The sequence below is a fragment of the Cyprinus carpio genome, chromosome A23 (assembly GCF_018340385.1).
Source record: "Cyprinus carpio isolate SPL01 chromosome A23, ASM1834038v1, whole genome shotgun sequence".
Classification (NCBI taxonomy): domain Eukaryota; kingdom Metazoa; phylum Chordata; class Actinopteri; order Cypriniformes; family Cyprinidae; genus Cyprinus; species Cyprinus carpio.
This window is the reverse complement of record NC_056594.1, coordinates 20,848,512-20,866,511: the sequence shown is the minus strand read 5'-3', so window position 1 is coordinate 20,866,511 and position 18,000 is coordinate 20,848,512. Positions and strand designations below refer to the sequence as shown.

General features: G+C 33.1%; 1 protein-coding gene across 1 annotated transcript in view; it reads right to left on the bottom strand.

The window, feature by feature from the left end:
• Window positions 1-3,649: 3,649 nt before the first annotated feature.
• Window positions 3,650-18,000, bottom strand: part of LOC109064921 (calmodulin-binding transcription activator 2-like) — a 34,162-nt gene continuing 19,811 nt past the window's right edge. The window contains 12 exon segments of the mRNA XM_042713818.1: window positions 3,650-4,655; window positions 6,956-7,028; window positions 7,115-7,313; window positions 7,459-7,479; window positions 8,979-9,050; window positions 9,144-9,354; window positions 10,109-10,275; window positions 10,365-10,648; window positions 11,552-11,798; window positions 12,086-12,164; window positions 12,321-12,505; window positions 16,490-16,647. Of these exon segments, the coding sequence (XP_042569752.1) occupies window positions 7,116-7,313; window positions 7,459-7,479; window positions 8,979-9,050; window positions 9,144-9,354; window positions 10,109-10,275; window positions 10,365-10,648; window positions 11,552-11,798; window positions 12,086-12,164; window positions 12,321-12,505; window positions 16,490-16,647 (1,622 nt within the window). The 3' untranslated portion in view covers window positions 3,650-4,655; window positions 6,956-7,028; window position 7,115.

The window sequence follows — 18,000 nt, the reverse complement described above, 5'->3', positions numbered from 1 at the left end:
TCATCACTAGTAATAATTAGAACGTAATACTGATTTATTTTTGTAAACTCATATTTTCAAATTAAAAGACATTTAATTAGAAAATAGCTAATCAGCGGCCTGGAGATGAAACATAATTAGAAATTAAAAACTGAGGGATAATTTTAAGAACTATGAAAGACATTTTCAGGGTTGAAAAACGACATGATGGTGAGTAAATGATGACAGAATTATAATTTGTAGATGAGCTGTCTAAAACTGTACTAACTGATATTTAACAGATTGAGAGGACATTTCTATTATTATATCTACAGTCGAGATCAAATCTAGCGGTCAGTGTTAGCATATGTTAAACAACCTTTTACCTTTTACTCATGACGTTTAAACTCAAAACTATGAAAAATAACATGAATCCAAAAACTTTCGTACCTCAGAAATCCTGTTTGTTGAACATTTATCGTTGAGGCGAATTACTCCCGCGTCTTCCTTTCAGAAAGCGCTTACTGCGCACGCGCAGAGTGAGCTCGACCTTATAGCCTATATATATATAGATATAGATTCTCAGTCTGCTATTATTTTTGATATATGATGCTGCCAACTAAAAGCTTGATAGATTTTCGCACATTTGTAAATAGTTAAATTCCTCACAGAAATTTATATTTTGCGTTTTTATGGGTACCATCAGTCACACAAAATATTTGAAATCGTTTTATTAACATGAATTATTACTGAAGTGATCATAGAATAGATTAACAGAGGGACTGAACTCGTAAAGTAAACGCAGAGAATCTGTCCGGTTTCCGCTCCAGGGTCTCCAGGCGCCGCGTGCACGGTTCGGGTTCGGTGCAGGGTCGGTTCGGTTCCGGTGCTGAAGAAGCACGTGATCTCCCGCACACACGCCGCGTATCCCGCACAGAACCGACTCCGCTCATCTGCGTGTGTGTGTGTGTGTGAGAGAGAGAGCGAGAGAGAGAGAGAGAGTGTGTGTGTGTGTGTGTGTGTGGGTGGGTGGGTGGTAAAGTGTGTGTGTTTTATTCATAAGGGTTTAATCCGTGGCCTCTCGAAGCGGCTCTGATCTGTCACTCATCTGTGATTGACAGCCGTTTCAGCTCGAGCGTTTCAAAACTGAATTAGGAAGAATATTGATTTTAGTTTAGTGGAGCAGAGTTCAGGAGCAGAGGGTGGAAAAGTATGAAAACAACAACAGCAAAAATCTATCTATCTATATATAGGCCTATATACACTACTGGTCCAAAGTTTGGGATCAGAAGGGTTTTTTTCTCATTTGTAGATGTTTCAGTCTGACTTTACAAGAAAATTGAAATTTGTATTTGTATATTGTGTGTGTGTGTTCAGTGTGTTTAGAATGTGTGTGTGAGTGTGTGTGTTTGTGTGTGTGTGTGAGTACGAGTGTATTTCCCACAGTGCTGTTCAGGAGTAAAGCCAGATTAGAGTCAGATGAATGGATGAATAGATGGATGGCTGGCATCACGAGAGTCTCTTCATCCGTCTGTCTGTGTTCATCTCTTCTTCTCAAGAGGAACGTGTGACGCTCTTCAGCTGAAGGACTCGCTCTCAGACACAGCTGCGTCAGGAAAAACTGCCTCACGTCGAAACATAAAGACACGCTGAACTGAAGCGCTGTGTGCACTCCTTTTATTTCATGCTCATTGTGTATTATAGCAGTATTAGAATATATTCATTTAGTTTCATTTCTTGATTTTAATTTTTATCTTTAATAGTAATAATAATGAAATATAATAGTAATAAAAGTTTGCAAAAAGGCTTCGTCTATGTAATTAAATTAGCTTTTTTTTATTATTAAAAAAAAAAATTATTTTTTAATTATTTCAATATTAGCAGTACTAAAGGCCTGCTTGAGTTTGAGTTCAGATGGTTTTGACTTTGCAGTTCAACAGTTTAAAACAAAAAAAGTGACACTTGAATTAGAAGAATTTTAATGAAATGTTATGAAACAGCCTGAACAAATATCTGCAAAATGTCAGAATGAATTTATACAGTAGAAATCAATTCAAACATGTCCATAAATCTATATTCATAAATAAATAAACATAATCGAAATCAGTACTAAAGGACTAACAAAAAAAAAATTAAAAAAAAAAGAAAAACACCAAAACCATAAACACCAGCAAGCAAAAACATGCTGAAGAGTCTCATGTAAATATAAGCGTGCATATCAGCAATCCGTACAGAGAATAAATTAAACATTTCATCAGGCATTCTTAAATATATTTTCAGCAGCTCTTTATATTGTACAGTATTTACAGACTAATGCATAAAGGTCTGAATCGAGACGGAACCGACAGTTCTTCAGCGACGCAGGACTGCTGCAGTAATTTAGTTTAAAACACCTCAAGGCACATTCAAAAATATCCAGAAAACAGACTCAAGAAAATCCTCCTCCTGTCTAATGATGCCTAGTGACGCATTTTTAGCACAGAATTATGGAAAATTCATGCCACAGAATAAAAATATAGTAATTGCTAATATTTATCCCACAATTCAGAATTATGTACATTTAATAACTTATGTGTGAGATATATTGTGACATATAAACTCGCAACGGTCAGAGAATGACCGAATTGTGAGATATCTTTGTTCTGTGGCAGAAACAAGCCTCTGAACCGCAACGAGAAAAACAAAAATTTAAGGTGAATCTTGGATCTACGGAAGAGGATTAGGTCCAAACATTAATAAAACATTGAAATCATCTCGGGATTAAAGTTGTTATGAATTTCAAGAAAAATGTCGCAATAAAATGTTGAGAATAAACTCTTTAAATTACAAGAAAAAGATCGGTGTTTCGAGAAAAACTCAAACTTCGAGTAAAAAAAGTCAAATAAAATATGTGCAAATAGTCATAGATGCTATTTAAACTTAGTGAAAACTGTTAAATTCTATTTACACTTAATGACAACACAACATTTTTAGCGATGTGCTATTAACACTAAGTGAAAGTAGCTATTCTATTAATGCTATGTAAAAGTTGCAGGTCTTTAAGTCTAAACAGTAATTAGATGCTATTTATACTTCTAGAGACAGATACTATTTGCACCTCGGTATTGTACATTAACAGGATGCAATAATAATATAGTGTAAATGATTTTATTTATTAAAATTACTAAATAGAAGCTGCCTTATTAGTACAACAAAGCCCTCCTCCCTATTGCCTACCTACCCCTAAACCTACCCAATTAATACATCATTATTAAACACTCGTTAGGCAATTGATTTACATTTTTCTGATGTGATGTGTGATGAAAAAAGGAAGAAGTTTTTTTTTCTCGAAACACGAGTTTATTTGTAAAAGTATGAAAATAAACAAATTTTTTTACTCTAAATTAAGTTTTTTTCATGAAATACGACTTTCTGAAAATGTTATGATTTTAATCTCAACGTTTTATTTAGACATTTTTCTAGCAGAGTTTAAACTAGCATTATATTGACTTTAATATTGATGGTTTTATTTTTTATTATTGTTTGGTCCTAATCCTCTTCTATAGAAAAACATTATCTAGAGAGAGAATTGTTTTTGAGAGAGAGAAAAAAAAAAATTTTTTTTTTTTTGAGAGCGAGAGAAAAACATTAAGAGAGATACAAAAAAAATGAATAGGAGAAAAACAATTTTTTGGAGAGAAAAAAAATTGAGAATTTTTTTCTTTTTTTTTTTGGAGAGAGAAAAAAGTTTTTGAGGAGACAAAAAAAAAGATAATATAGAAAAAAAGTGAGAAAAGAAAAAAAAGGTTTTAGAGAGAGAAAAAATCCTAAGTCTTTAATCTCAGGAAGGAAGTAAGACGTGTTTTGTATTTTTGTTCAGGTTGTGTTTCAGGTCTTGTTTCTCTGAAACCGTCCAGAAAGCGAGCTTCATCAGCAGAAACTGCTGTCGTTACACAGATAAACTATGCGACTGGATTTACACACACACAACTTCAAGAAGAGATTTCTATCACACTAGTTTCATGTGAACTCTAAAATTCAGAAGATTTTGACTTGTCTTTACAAAATGACGAACCAAAATGATTTTATGTGACAGCTGCTGCTGAAAGAGCTCAACATTTCATTTATATTCTGGCCTGATATTCATTTTATTTAATGAAGATAAGCAGTAATATTATTTAACAAACCATTGGACTAGATTCGCAATCATGTGTACGTCACTAGGCAACGTTACATTTCCGCAGTGTTTCCATGGCAACTACAATTTAAGACTTTGGATACGGCGCAGCGTTCGTTCATTCGTCTGTCATTTACAAAATATATCTCCAAGAGATCAATAAATAACTTCATATTAACACAATCAGCTGTGTGTTTCTGATCATACAGTATCAGAGAGTAGATGCTGTTTACATTTATATAGAGATCCATTAATACAGAAAAACATTCCAAACATTCAGATAGCTGAAAGTCAAGGGTAGTGTTGCAGCAACGACTGGAAAGAAGAAGCCAAAGAGAAACTTCTGTGTGTGTATGTGTTTAAGTGTGTGTGTGTGTGTGAGAGAGAGAGAGTGTCTGCCTTCTCTCTGAATCAGTGAAATCCAGAGTGTGTGATGAGAGTGATGAAGGGGCGATTGTAAACACGGCTGTACGAGTGTGTGTGTGGTCAGGTGGTCAGTCCTTTGTGCTCCAGCTCTTTACTCTGTTTCAGCTCCTTTATCCTGCAAACACACACAGTTATAACATATAACCAACATGAATAATTTGCATGCATTTTCAGCAAATACATCTGAAGACTGAAAAAAGCCAGGTTCAAAATTCTAGTTTGATTTTGTTGTCATATAAGAGTTAAAGGTTTTAACTGAGAGAATTTTGGATTTTTGTTTTTATCACCTCATAAATCAGAAAAACGCATTTCACCATGTTTTTAGGAGTAAAGTGTAGTATAAATCAGTGTGAATGAAATATGAACAAACCCAACGGTAAAAACCTTCAGAATATAGAGAGGAATAAAACTCTAAGTGTTGGTGTTCGTAAGAGCTGCTGAAGTGGAGAAAAAACTCACAGCTTTTAAATATATGCATTTTTACAAGTTTTTTTTTTATGGATAAAATGTTGCATAAAATCAGAAAAGATTATATATGAGCAAACCCCTCATTAAAAACCTTCAGATTACAGGAAGGAACAAAACTAAGTTTTGGTGCATACGAGTAATGCTGGAGTGGAGAAAAAACTCACAGTCTTTAAAGATATGCATTTGTACCATGTTTACCAAAACGTTGCATAAATCAGTGTGAAATATTAACAAACCCCTCAGTAAAAACCTTCAGAATATATATATTATATATTTATTCAGAATAAAGTTTTGGTGTGTAAGTGCTGCTGAAGTGGAGATACAACCTCATTTTAAGTCAATGAAATCTACAAATGCAAATAAATAAAGTGCAACAATAAAATCAATGTGAAAATTATTTCATGCACATACAAAAATGAAAAAAGGGTAATTGTGACATTACCTCACAATTCATACCTGTTTCTCACAATTCTGAGTTTATATTTAGCAATTCTGACTTTTTTCTTAGAATTGATTGATTATTATTTATAATATTGTTCATTATTTACTGGACAAAATTTTAAAGTTTTGAAAGTTTTAAATTAAAAAAAAATAAAACTAAGTGTTAAATAAAATTAAGACTACTGCAGTACGTTTTACAAGAAAATACTATTTCAATCTTTGTACTTCAAAATTTCATGTTTGATTTAAACCCTCTGTTGCACTTTTACGTTTAGATTTTTTAATTATTTTCTTCATCTAAATGGTACAAAACTTGCCAAAGTTTTTGGCCCTTGCTACATAAACAGAAAAAAAAATCATGTACATGATTTGAAAAGGTTAAATGGTCCTGAAAAAAAAATAGTCAGACCTGTGCTGTTCGTGGTCAAAAATGAGGGCATTGGAAATGGATGGGAAGTGAATTTCATCTAGTGGAAATATTTGGTACTGCGGCAAAACAAAATCTGACTTGAAAGCTAAATTTTGTGATATCAACCTCAAATTTGGAACACAACTTGTTTAGATTTATGGCTTTGATTTTCTGTCAAAGTTTTAGAGTAAAACATGTTTTAGAAAATATTTCATATAAAATTTGAAAATATATATTTCATATAAAATTTTAAAATATTATTTTTGTGCCCCAGAAGGTTAATTAAGGTTAAGGTTAGTTGCCATTTCTTTCTAATTATTTGTGAAATTTACTAGTAATTTGTGAAAAATGTTTCTACACCAATTTGTTTTCAATATAATATTAATTTTATATATAATATAATATAATACAATATAATATAATATTTAACTAGTAAAATGTATGTTCCTTATAGAAATCCCCAAGTCATTTTAAGATTTTATTCATTTTTAAGACTTTTTCAGTTGCTCAGGATTTAATGGATAAGAATAAGAGATAGGGACTTTTAAAAATATGCACAAATGTATAATATAAAATAAATAAATAATTTTATTTAACTAGTAAAATTTATATTCATTATATAAATGCCCCTGGTGTTTTTTTATTAATTTCCGTGACTTTTCCAGTCATTCACAATCTACTGGATAAAAATTAAAGATAAGGATTTTTTAAAATATTTTTGATGTGCAGTTTTGTAACATAAATTATACAAGTTATTTAACTAGTAAAATGTATATTCATATATAAATGTCCATGTTGTTTTAAGATTTGTTTAATTTTCACGAGTTTTTCCAGGTCTAGAAATCACATTTTTAAAATGAGGCTTCCCCGTATAGCCAGGTTTTCCAGGACTGTGTGAATCCTTGTTCTTTAAAGAAACAAACAGTTGTTGAGAAGGAGAATCAAGTTAAGAAACATCTTGATTTTTAGTTGTTTGAGCTTATTTAATGCTTATTTTGTCTTGTTTTAAATCATTTTTATCTTCAGGCCTTTGGTTGAGAATGACTGGCTTGAGTTCAAATAATGCAGGAATGGAAACTCGAGTAACAGATGTGTACCTGTGTCTGCAGCGTCTGAGGAAGCGCATGATCTTCCGCGCAGCCTGATCCTGTTTCTTGGTCAGGAACGAGCAACAAACACACAAAAACACACATAAAGCATCACATCACAGAATGTAATGATCTATAAACATCTGCAGTGTGGTATATTGTATGCGTCTCACTTGAGCTTGGTGTTGAGGGCCCCGGGGCCACGCGGCCCCTGCTTGATGCGCTCATACTCTTTATAGCTGCGGTAGTACTGCTGGATGAGGACGGCCGCCCGTCGCGACTGCTGGAACTTCTTCTGCTCGTAATAACTGCGGAACTTACTCTGAATTAGTATGGCTGCCTGCGTCATCTTCTTATACAAGGCGTACTGGAGGAAGAGAAACACACACGTTACACACACACACACACACACAAACACAAATACTGTAGGAGGATGACCTAATATACACAAACACAGACATGAACACACACCGCACAGCAGAAACGGTGTAAGCAGTTTAGTTGGACATTACCTTCAGTGCTATCCATGTTAGCTAGCATGAAATTAAATGAGAAACAGGAGGAAGATCAGAGACACAGCAGCAATATTAGTGTGTTAGCGAAGACACACACACACACACACACACACACACACACACACACACACACAATCACACACAATCACAGTCACACAGTTGAATGGTTAGTAACAGTTTGTTTCTTGACATCAAATCTGTGTGTGAGTGTGTGTTTGTATCTACTAGCCATATTTAGACAATGAATTTGTACGCAGAAGTACAGCATACAGCCTCATTTTGGTGACGTTTTTGTATAAATGGTATAAAAAATAAATTAAATGTTCTTAAGGAAAGACACCCTGGCTCAGTACTGCTTTCCTAGTTGATTAATTACATTAAGAATTGGAAAAAAAAAATTTGTTTGACAAGTTTTTTGAAATGTTATATTTAAATATGCAAGTGAATCATTGTCTAACTAAATATGCACTAATTTGCATACATTTCTAGAACAGAAATCTGAACACTGGTTTAAAATTCTTGTTTGATTTTGTTGACATTTTAGAGTTAAAGGTTTTTCCAGATTTTAATCACTACATAAATTTTAAAAAATACACAAAAATAGAAAAAAACATCGAATATAAAAAAAAATAAATTTTTAACAAATCTGTTTTTGAGGAATAAAATGTTGTATAAATCAGTGTGAATGAAATATGAACAAACCCCACAGTAAAAACCTTCTGAATATAGAGAGGAATAAAACTGTAAGTGTTGGTGTGTGTAAGTGGAGGAAAAACTTTTAAAGTTATACATTGGAATTTAAATCTACAGATGATAATAGACAAAGTGCAAAAAAATAAACACTTCAGTGTGTATTCTGGATGCTTTCTTTCCAGCAAAACAGACCAAAATCTCAAAACTGAGTGAGCAGCGCATGAAAAACTGTTTTTGTCTGTCTTTTTTGACGTTATCTGTTTGCGTCTGTTGATTTCAATTACACTTCATATCTTTAAAAGTTTTTTCTCCACGTCAGCAGCACTTACAAACACCAAACTTAGCAGTTTTATTCCTCTCTATATTCTGAAGGTTTTTACTGAGGGGATTTTGAATTTCTATGATTTTGACCCTTAAAAATCAGAAAATACTGTCAACAGACTGAAGAAAAAAACATTTTCACCATGTTTTTTGAGGAATAAAATGTTGTACAAACCCCTCAGTAAAAACCTTCTGAATATAGAGAGGAATAAAACTGCTAAGTTTGGTCTTTGTAAGAGCTGCTGAAGTGGAGAAAAAACTTTTTGAAGATATGGATTGTATCTGAAATCTACAGACTCAAATAGAAAGTGCAATAAAATATATACTCAAAAGTGTTTTTTATATGATTTATTTCCACTAGTCTGAAAAAATAAAATAATAAAAATAGCCCAAAATCTCAAAATTAACAAGTGCATGAAAAAATGTAGTGTCTTGCAATAGAAGTATATAGAATGTCCTCATTTAGACAGATAAGAAAACGTACATGTGTGTGTATGTTGTACCTGTTTGTATTTGCGGTAACAGCGCTGTATTACGGCTGCAGCCATGTCCTGCTGCTCCTTTAGCCTCCGCCCCTAAACACAACAACCAATCGTTATCAAATCAGACACACAATCATAGTCAGTTGTCGAGTGTGTTTGTGTGTGTGTGTGTGTGTGTGTGTGCACCTTGTATCTGCGGAAGGCATTCTGGATGACACGCGCAGCTTCATACAGCTCTCTCTGCTCCGTGTCTGTCAGCGTCAGCAGGGCGAAGTCTCTCTCCATCCTTCCATTGGCTGAGGCATTCAGAAACTCCGCCCACGCTACACTGCTCGGGGGGCGGAGCCTCTGCAGTGCCAAATCACTGAGGAGCGAGGGAGGGGTGGGACACCGACTCCTACACACACACACACACACAGAATAGCAACAGACAAATGTAAAACTAGAAAGTGAAATCTAGTTTAATAAACAGCTAGTCAAGAACATGTATGGGTCAAATTTCACCGTAAAATCACAACAAAAAGATGATAATGTACATTTAATTTACGTTGCTTTTAATGTAAAATGTGGGAAATTTAAATATTTGATCATTATTATCTTGTGAAGAATGTGTTTAATTCATAGATTGAGCTTCAATATTTATTATCAACATTGAAATTGTTTTGAATAATTTCTATTTAAATCACAAGATCCATCTGGTCTTTCAGTCTCATCAATTTCCTGTGAACTGAACTAAGACCTTGATGTTGCAAGCGCTGTGCTTTACTGTTTGAGTGACAGCAGCGCTCATGATTCCATCAAGTCTGTGGTCGTAAGATTTATTAATGCTTCAGAAAGAAGTCTCATCTGCTCAGCTAGGCTGCATTTATTTGATTAAAAAAAAAAAAATTCTGTATGAATCTCTGTTAAACTGTAATTTATTTCTGTGATGTGCAGCTGTATTTTCAGCATCATTACTCCAGTCTTCAGTGTAACATGATCTTCAGAAATCATTTCAATATGATGATTTGCTGCTCAAGAAACATTCTTATTATTATCAATTAATGTTATCAATTATCAATTAAATAATTTAATGCATCAATTTAGAAATCTTACAGACCCCATGCTTTTGTACACTAGTGTACAGGTGACTGCTCTTTGTGTCTATGTACCTGTCGACGGTGTCGAGGTATGTGGCGAGCCACGGCATGGTGTCGTGAATGGCAGGATTGTCCCGCCTCTCTCGCAGCGGTGACTCCGCCTCCCGGTTAAACTCCTCCTGTTTGATTCGCTCAGGCGTGGCCTCGATGATCTGCTCGGCCAGCGTTGCCATGTCAACCTAACAACAAAACATCGCAACATGACTACGTTCATTCACCATGAGGGGGCGGAGACTTTAATGCTCTGTCCATTCAGAGCTGCTCTCACCTGTAGGACCTCGTCAGACAGGAAGTCCTCGTTCTCTGCGTTCTCACTGTAGTTGAGCAGCTCGTCGGCGAGCTCCGAGTGAAGCGACACGGCCGCCGGGGAGGGACTCGCAGCCTCACAGTCCATCAGGAAGAGCGAGTCAGTGGAAGCGGCCGGGGGCGGGGCTGAGAACGGGGAGGAGGGGGAGTCCATGGGGTCAGGAACAGAGCCACTGGAGTAGGCGGAGCTTGGGGAGGGAGAGGGCGGGTCACTGGGGGAGGGGACACTGCTGGACGAGCTCAAACCTGAGAGAGAGAGAGAGAGAGAGAGAGCAGGGTTAAAATTATTATATTTAAAAGTGATTACATTTTAAGTGATTGATCAGCTTCTCAGAGCTCTATGAATTCCTTTGATTATATAGTTTTTCATTATACATTTTTATTATATCATAACACACAGATTCCAGAAAACATTAAAACACATCACAGAATATGGGGTAAAATTAATAGAAATTTCATAGGGCCTTATACAGTAACTGTTAATATTTTAATAAAATATTAAATCATCATAATATTAAGTTTTATGAATTTTTTTGGATAAGCTTTTTGATTATAAATAAATAATGAACTTGGTTATACATTTGTTTTGAATATAAAAATGTAATTTTAATTTTGTTTATTTAATGAAAATGTAATTCAGAAAAAAGAAAACAGCATTTGGGAAAAACTATTTTATAGGGCCTTATTATTGTTAACATTATAAATTAAAGGATCAACATTTTATGAATTTTATTGGACATGCTTTTTGAATATAAAAAAATGTTGTTTTATTTAATTAAAATGGAATTCAGAAAATTAAAACAGAAAGCACAGAATTTGGGAATTTGTTTTGAATATAAAATGTAAATTTAATTTTGATTAGTTTAATTAAAACAAAATTTAGAAAAATTAAAACAAAAAGCACATTTTAGGAAAAATATAAGAGATTTTATTGTTAAGATTTTAATAAAATATTAAACTGTCATAAAGTTTAATGAATTTGATTAAATATGTGTTTTGAAAATGCATACTGCAAAAACGTATTTTTAATTAATTATAAAAGTTATTTTAAATTTTGTTTGAAATAATTAAAACGGAATTTAGAAAAATAAAAACTAAAGCATTGAACAAATAAAATGGATTTCACAGGGGCCTAGTGTGTGTTGTTACCCGTGTCAGGGCTGCTGGACAGTGGAGACAGGGGTCGGTACGGAGGTGAGGCCGTGTCCGGTGTGTGTTCCAGTGTCTGAGAGTGTGTGTGTAACTCCTCCAAACAGCGCGCTAGACGTGTGTGTCCACGTGAATGTGCCACGGCCAGAGGCAAACGACCCAGAGAGTCTGGGATTCCCAGAGCCGCGCTGCTCCAGTGGTACAACAACACGGCTGCGGCCTGATGACCCAGAGCACACGCCCACATCTGAACACACACACACACGGGTCAGAACCACAAAAACATGACGCAGCACAACTGCTTTCAACATTGATAATAATCAGAAATGTTTCTTGAGCAGAAAAATTATCATATTAGAATGATTTCTGAAGATCATGTGACACTGAAGACTGGAGTAATGATGCTGAAAATACAGCTGCACATCACAGAAATAAATTACAGTTTAACAGAGATTCACATATAGATATTTCCCAAAAACATTTAGAAATCTTGACTGATTGATTGATTGACTGATTCTAAACTTTTGACTGTACCAGAGGTGTGCAGGAGAAATGATCAACGTTCAGAGGATCCACTTCCTGTTCCAGATCCAAACTATTCACACTGATACTCCTGATACACACACAGAGACACAAACAAACATTATTAAACACAAATGTGTGAGTGTTTGTTTTTGTGTGTGTGAGTATGTGTGAGTGTTTGTTTTTGTGTGTGTGTGTGTGTGTGTGTGTGTGTGTGTCTGTGTGTCTGTGTGTTAGTGTGTGTTACCTCCAGCGTATGAGTGTGTGTATGAGCTGTGTGTATCCCTGAGCGGCGGCGAGGTGCAGCAGCGTCATCCCTCGGTGTCTGACGGAGTGTGTGAGTCTGTCTGTCTCACCGCCTCGTTCCCAGCAACCGCCGGCCATCATCCGCTCGCACACAGCCACAATCCTGCGCTCGAACCACAGCCCTGACTGAAACACAAACACACACACACAGATCAGTCTTTTATTTGACTCTGTTCTCAGCTTTAAATCACACACAGTCACAATCTGATGGGCTGATATCATCACGTCCTGTAGTCAGAGTTTATCTCAGTCACTGTGTTTACTAGTTACAAACACACTTCAGGGGAAGAATTTCCTCAAATTTCATTTTTGACACATTCAGAATTTTAATTCAGACTGAATTAAAGATAGATTTTATTAACTGACTTTGAGTCACTGACTCAAAGTCAGAAGCTGCTTTCAACCTGGACCTTACATTTGTATTTAAACAACAAACTAGCTACACTAACAGAATCAGATAACTGCAGTTTATCTATTTAAAGTGGTAGTATCTTTTTTAAACGTGTCTATAAATGTTAAAATATATCAGATGATGACACTTATTTTTACATTCACAGCAGCAAAAAGTATTGTGAAAGTCTAAATAAACAAAACCGACAAAAAAATGGATCTTAATTAGAGTAACTAGAAGAAAACTGAGGCAAGACAAGAACTGTTTTTCAGTTCTGTTTTTTTTTTTTTTTCAAGAACTGGTCAAACAGATTTTGAAAGAACTACTAGTGACTAGATTCTAGTGGAAAGAAAACATCTTAAATAATACACTTTGAAGTTTATCTAAATACATCTGTAGATTTCATTTCCAATCCATGTCTTTAAAGAGTTTTTTCTCCACTTCAGCAGCACTTACACACACCAAAACTTACAGTTTTATTCCTCTCTAAAACCAAAATTTTTAAAAAGGAGTTTTTTCATAATATTTTTACTTCTTATTTTTTGCAACATTTTATCCATAAAGAACATGGTAAAAATGCATATATTTAAAGGCTGTGAGTTTTTTCTCCACTTCAGCAGCACTAACAAACCCCAAAACTTACAGTTTTATTCCTCTCTGTAATCCAAAGGTTTTTAATGAGGGGTTTGTTAATATTTTTTTTTTCTGATTTTATGCAACATTTTATCCATAAAGAACATGGTAAAAATGCATATATTTAAAGGCTGTGAGTTTTTTCTCCACTTCAGCAGCACTTACAAACACCAAAACTTACAGTTTTATTCCTCTCTGTAATCTGAAGGTTTTTACCGTGGGGTTTGTTAATATTTAATTCACGCTGATTTATACTACAATTTACCCCTAAAAACATGGTAAAAACACATTTTTCTGATATATGGAGTGACAAAAAGTGAAATCCAAAATTCCCTCAGTAAAAACCTTTAACTCTAACTAGAATTTTGAATTTGGCTTCAGATTTATGTTCTGAAAATGTATGCAAATTAGTGCATATTTATTTAGAGAATGCTTTATTTGCATATTTAAGCAAAATTTCAGAAAACTTGTAATACAAAAATCTGTGCAATTCTTTATGTAATTAGTCAACTAAGGAAGTATGCTGATATGGTTGATTTTTTAACCCTATTCACCTGTAGAGTCTTCCCTTGAGCAGATCAATTTACACAAAATACAACAAATGATGTTTTGTTTGTTGTATTTTATGTAAATTGATCTGCTCAAGGATCATTTTATTCTCATTTATATAACTGAACAGAAAACTGTGAAGTTCATCAGAGTTCAACTTAATATCTCACTACAAAAAGATACTTGTTTCAGCATAGGATTCAACTGTGTTGTTTCGAACAGTTCATTTAAAATGTACCTTGTCTAGCTAGCTTGCTACAGGAAAAGATGCTCAATTTAAAATGAGTACTAAATGTTTCTTAAAAACTGTCATGCATCTGAAATAGCTTTAGATTAACCAGCAAATCTTTAGTTGGTTAGACTGCTTTAAGTAGTTCTTCTAAAAAGAATCACAATGAATGCGTATGTAGTTAGGAGGAGGCAGTAAATGACTACTTTTAGTCTGTTATTCCTCAACACACACACACACACACACACACACACACACACACACACCCTCCCTTCGTTTTTTCCCTCCTGTCTGTCTGTCTGTATCACTCTCTCTGTCCGTCTTCGTGCTGTATTGACGTAAGAGTGGAAAAGCTAAAAATTAATGACATGAATCAGCCAGATGATTCTCTGGAATGACACAAGCTTTCAAACTTCTGCTGGGTTTTAACTAAAGCACTAGTTCAGAAACTACAGCACTTTACCATGAGAAATAGATGTGGAGATCCTGCACAGTAATGTGTGTGTGTGTGGGGTGCACCAACATGGAAAACGTGCTATTAATATACACATACTTTGTGACAGTGATGTCACTGGCAAAGTTGACATTCCGCGGCTAACCCTGATAACACATGCTCATAAATCCAGTGCTCATCAACACACACACACACACACACACACACACTGCAGCAGTACTACACTATCATTCAGATACGATTATAGTTCTTATTAATATTTCAAATTAGCTTTCATTTTTCTATTTTCTATTTTCATTTTAAGTTTTAAATTTCACAAGTCTCATAAGTAGTTTTTTTATTATTTTTTATTACAATTTTAGTGTCATTTTAGTAAATCAAGTTAAATTAAATGAAAGTGAGAAATGTTGCCTTGACAACTAGCTGAAATAAAGTATGTTTAAGTTTTTTATATTTTATCATATTTTATATATTCATATATATACACTACCGGTCCAAAGTTTGGGATCAGAACGGTTTTTAATGTTTTTTTACAGGAGTTTCTTCTGCTCATCAAGGCTGCATTTATTTGATCAAAAATACAGGAAAATATGTAATATTGTGAAACATTATTATGATGTAAAATAAAAATAAAATAAAATAAAATAAGTTTTTCTATTCTTTGATAAATAAAAAGTTAAAAAGAAAAGCATTTATTTATAATACATATCCATTCTAAATAATAAAAAAGTGAAAAAAGTGACGTTACATACAGCCAAGTATGGTGACTAGTTAACCATCCACTGGGCTGATGGGTAAGAAAAGTAAAACATTTGTTGTATTCGAGAAGATTTAAAATGTTTAAATGGAAGAAATAAAGTAAAAATCTAGTTAAAATAATCACCAAGTTTCCACACTAAAGATTGCACTTTTTATTTATTTATATTTACACTGCAATATTTACCTATAGATATTTTACTAAAACATTTAAATACATATTTGAGTGATGATGCAAACATATTTTTGTTTAAATTCATTGTTTGAGTCGATTCAATTCATTAATGTCAAATGGGCAGTGAATCAAACTCTAGTTTTTGTTGATATTTTGAATTCAATATTATTTTTATATTTTAATTTTCAGGTTCTAGCTACTTTGTTGTGTTTCTATCATTTTTATTAGTTTTTCTTTTAAATATATCCATATAGTTTTTTAGTTTTAAGTTTATTTAGTTTTAGTTATTTTAGTACTTGCTAGCCTAAATAAAAGTTTTATTATAAGATTTTTAAAGTTTTTATAAACAGGGCTCATACACATTTTAACCAATATATTTCCATGACTTTTCCATAACTTTTGAAAAAATATTCATGACATAATGTTCCATTATTTTACAAGTATACATGTAAAATAAGAATAATAATCTCTTCAAATTTATTATAGCATATGTTAACTACTACTTAAGCTACTTAATTGCATTGTACGTGTTTTAATAAGACTGTGGCAGACGTTACTCCACGCAGAGAACATATCATCACATCACTGAATATTATAATTTATTTAATCAATATTATCAACTAAACACTTCAGCGAAACATGCGGGAATGAGTGCAACTATGTGCAATCCCAAACTTACCTGATTAAGTTTTTTTTTTATTTAATTTTATACATTTATTTTTAAGTAATGATTTTTTTTTATAGTTTTAGTTTTAGTTAATAATAATAAAATAAGAATGGTTAGATATTTGTAAAACAAGAGAAAAATACTGAGGACGAACATAGAAACTCCAATGTAGTGTCTAGCTCATGAGAACTAGACTGATATAAAGCCTTTAACAGGAGATGAAGAAAACAGAAACAGAGATGCTGTGCGTTTGTACCTGGTTTTCAGGAGTCAAGCGCGGAGCGGAGCTCTGGTTCCTCCACAGCTGCTGATGGTAGTGAATCATGTGACTCTGCTGACTGTTATTTGACATTTCTGCCATTCGCCGCTCCATCTGCTCCAAACGCTCCAGAATCGACATCCTGAACTGGTTATCTAGAGAGAACGAGAGACATTAAAGAACATTCACAACCTGATTCATCGCTGTAATGTGACGCAATTCTGAAAGAATAAGAAGAATTAGATAAATGGACGTTCTCTCCTAGAATACAGCGGGAGCTCAGAGTGAACTAGTGCAAGAATAACAACTTACTTATAAACTGCTAGTGAATTTCACAAATAATTACAAAGAAACAGCAAGCTGAATTACACATTGAATTAAGCTGAAATTTTTAAGTAGAAAAACTGAAATAGTATTATCTCGTAAAACATACTCTAATAATCTTGTTGTGTTTTTGTCATCATTTAATAAAGTATATATAAGTTTTAGTATATTTAGATATTTCAGTTATTTTTGTACTTAAACTAAAGTAAAATGACAAATGTCGTCTTTGCACCATATATAACTGCTAGTAAATTTCACAGATATTGACACATTAAATTAAACAAAATTTTGAAGTAGAAACACTGAAACGGTATTATATAAAACGTGTTTTTGTCATTTTATTACTTTATGTTTTTTATATGTCTACATAGTATGTATTAAGTTTTAGTTTATTTGGATTTAGTTATTTTAATACTTTAACAAACTAAAGGAAAATGAGAAATGTTGCCTTGGCAAATAGTGGAAATTAATGTTTAGGTTTTATATATTTTATTTAACTTGGTGTAGTAACAATTTTCACAGTACAAAAAAAAACAAACAAAAAAAAACGCTGAATTAAATGTAAAATTCTGAAGTAGAAAAAATGAAATAGTATTTTCTTTTAAAACATACTGTAATAATCTTGCTGTTGTGTTTTTGTCATTTTTTTTTTTTTTTTTATGACTATACATTTTATTAAGTTTTAGTTTATGCAGTTTTAATTATTTTAGTACACCAACAAATTAAAAAGGTGAAATGTTGTCTTGGCAACTTGCAGAAATAAAATTTTATTTAGAAAAAAACATTGGGGTAGAAAAAATTTCACTCACAAATTGCTATTAAATTTTTACAAATAATTCCAAAAAAAAAAAAAAAAAAAAAAAAAAAAACTTATAAAGCTCTAATAACATTTGTTTTATTAACTTCAAAAAAAAAAAACTTTTTTTTTACATTGTAGAGAATCAGTAAACCTTATTTTCCCTGAACAGTAACTTTATTACATTGACATGCAAGAAAGAGATTTGTAAAACAAGTTTTCTTCAGAATACACTTTGGATGAAAAGCAGTATGTTTACCACGCAGGAAACTTGGCGGAACAGAATGGAACCAAAGGCATGAAAATAATTTACAAATCTCGATTCTTAAATTCTATTCGTTCTTCAAACTAATTCTAATTCTAAAAAATAAATAAATAAAACTAATTC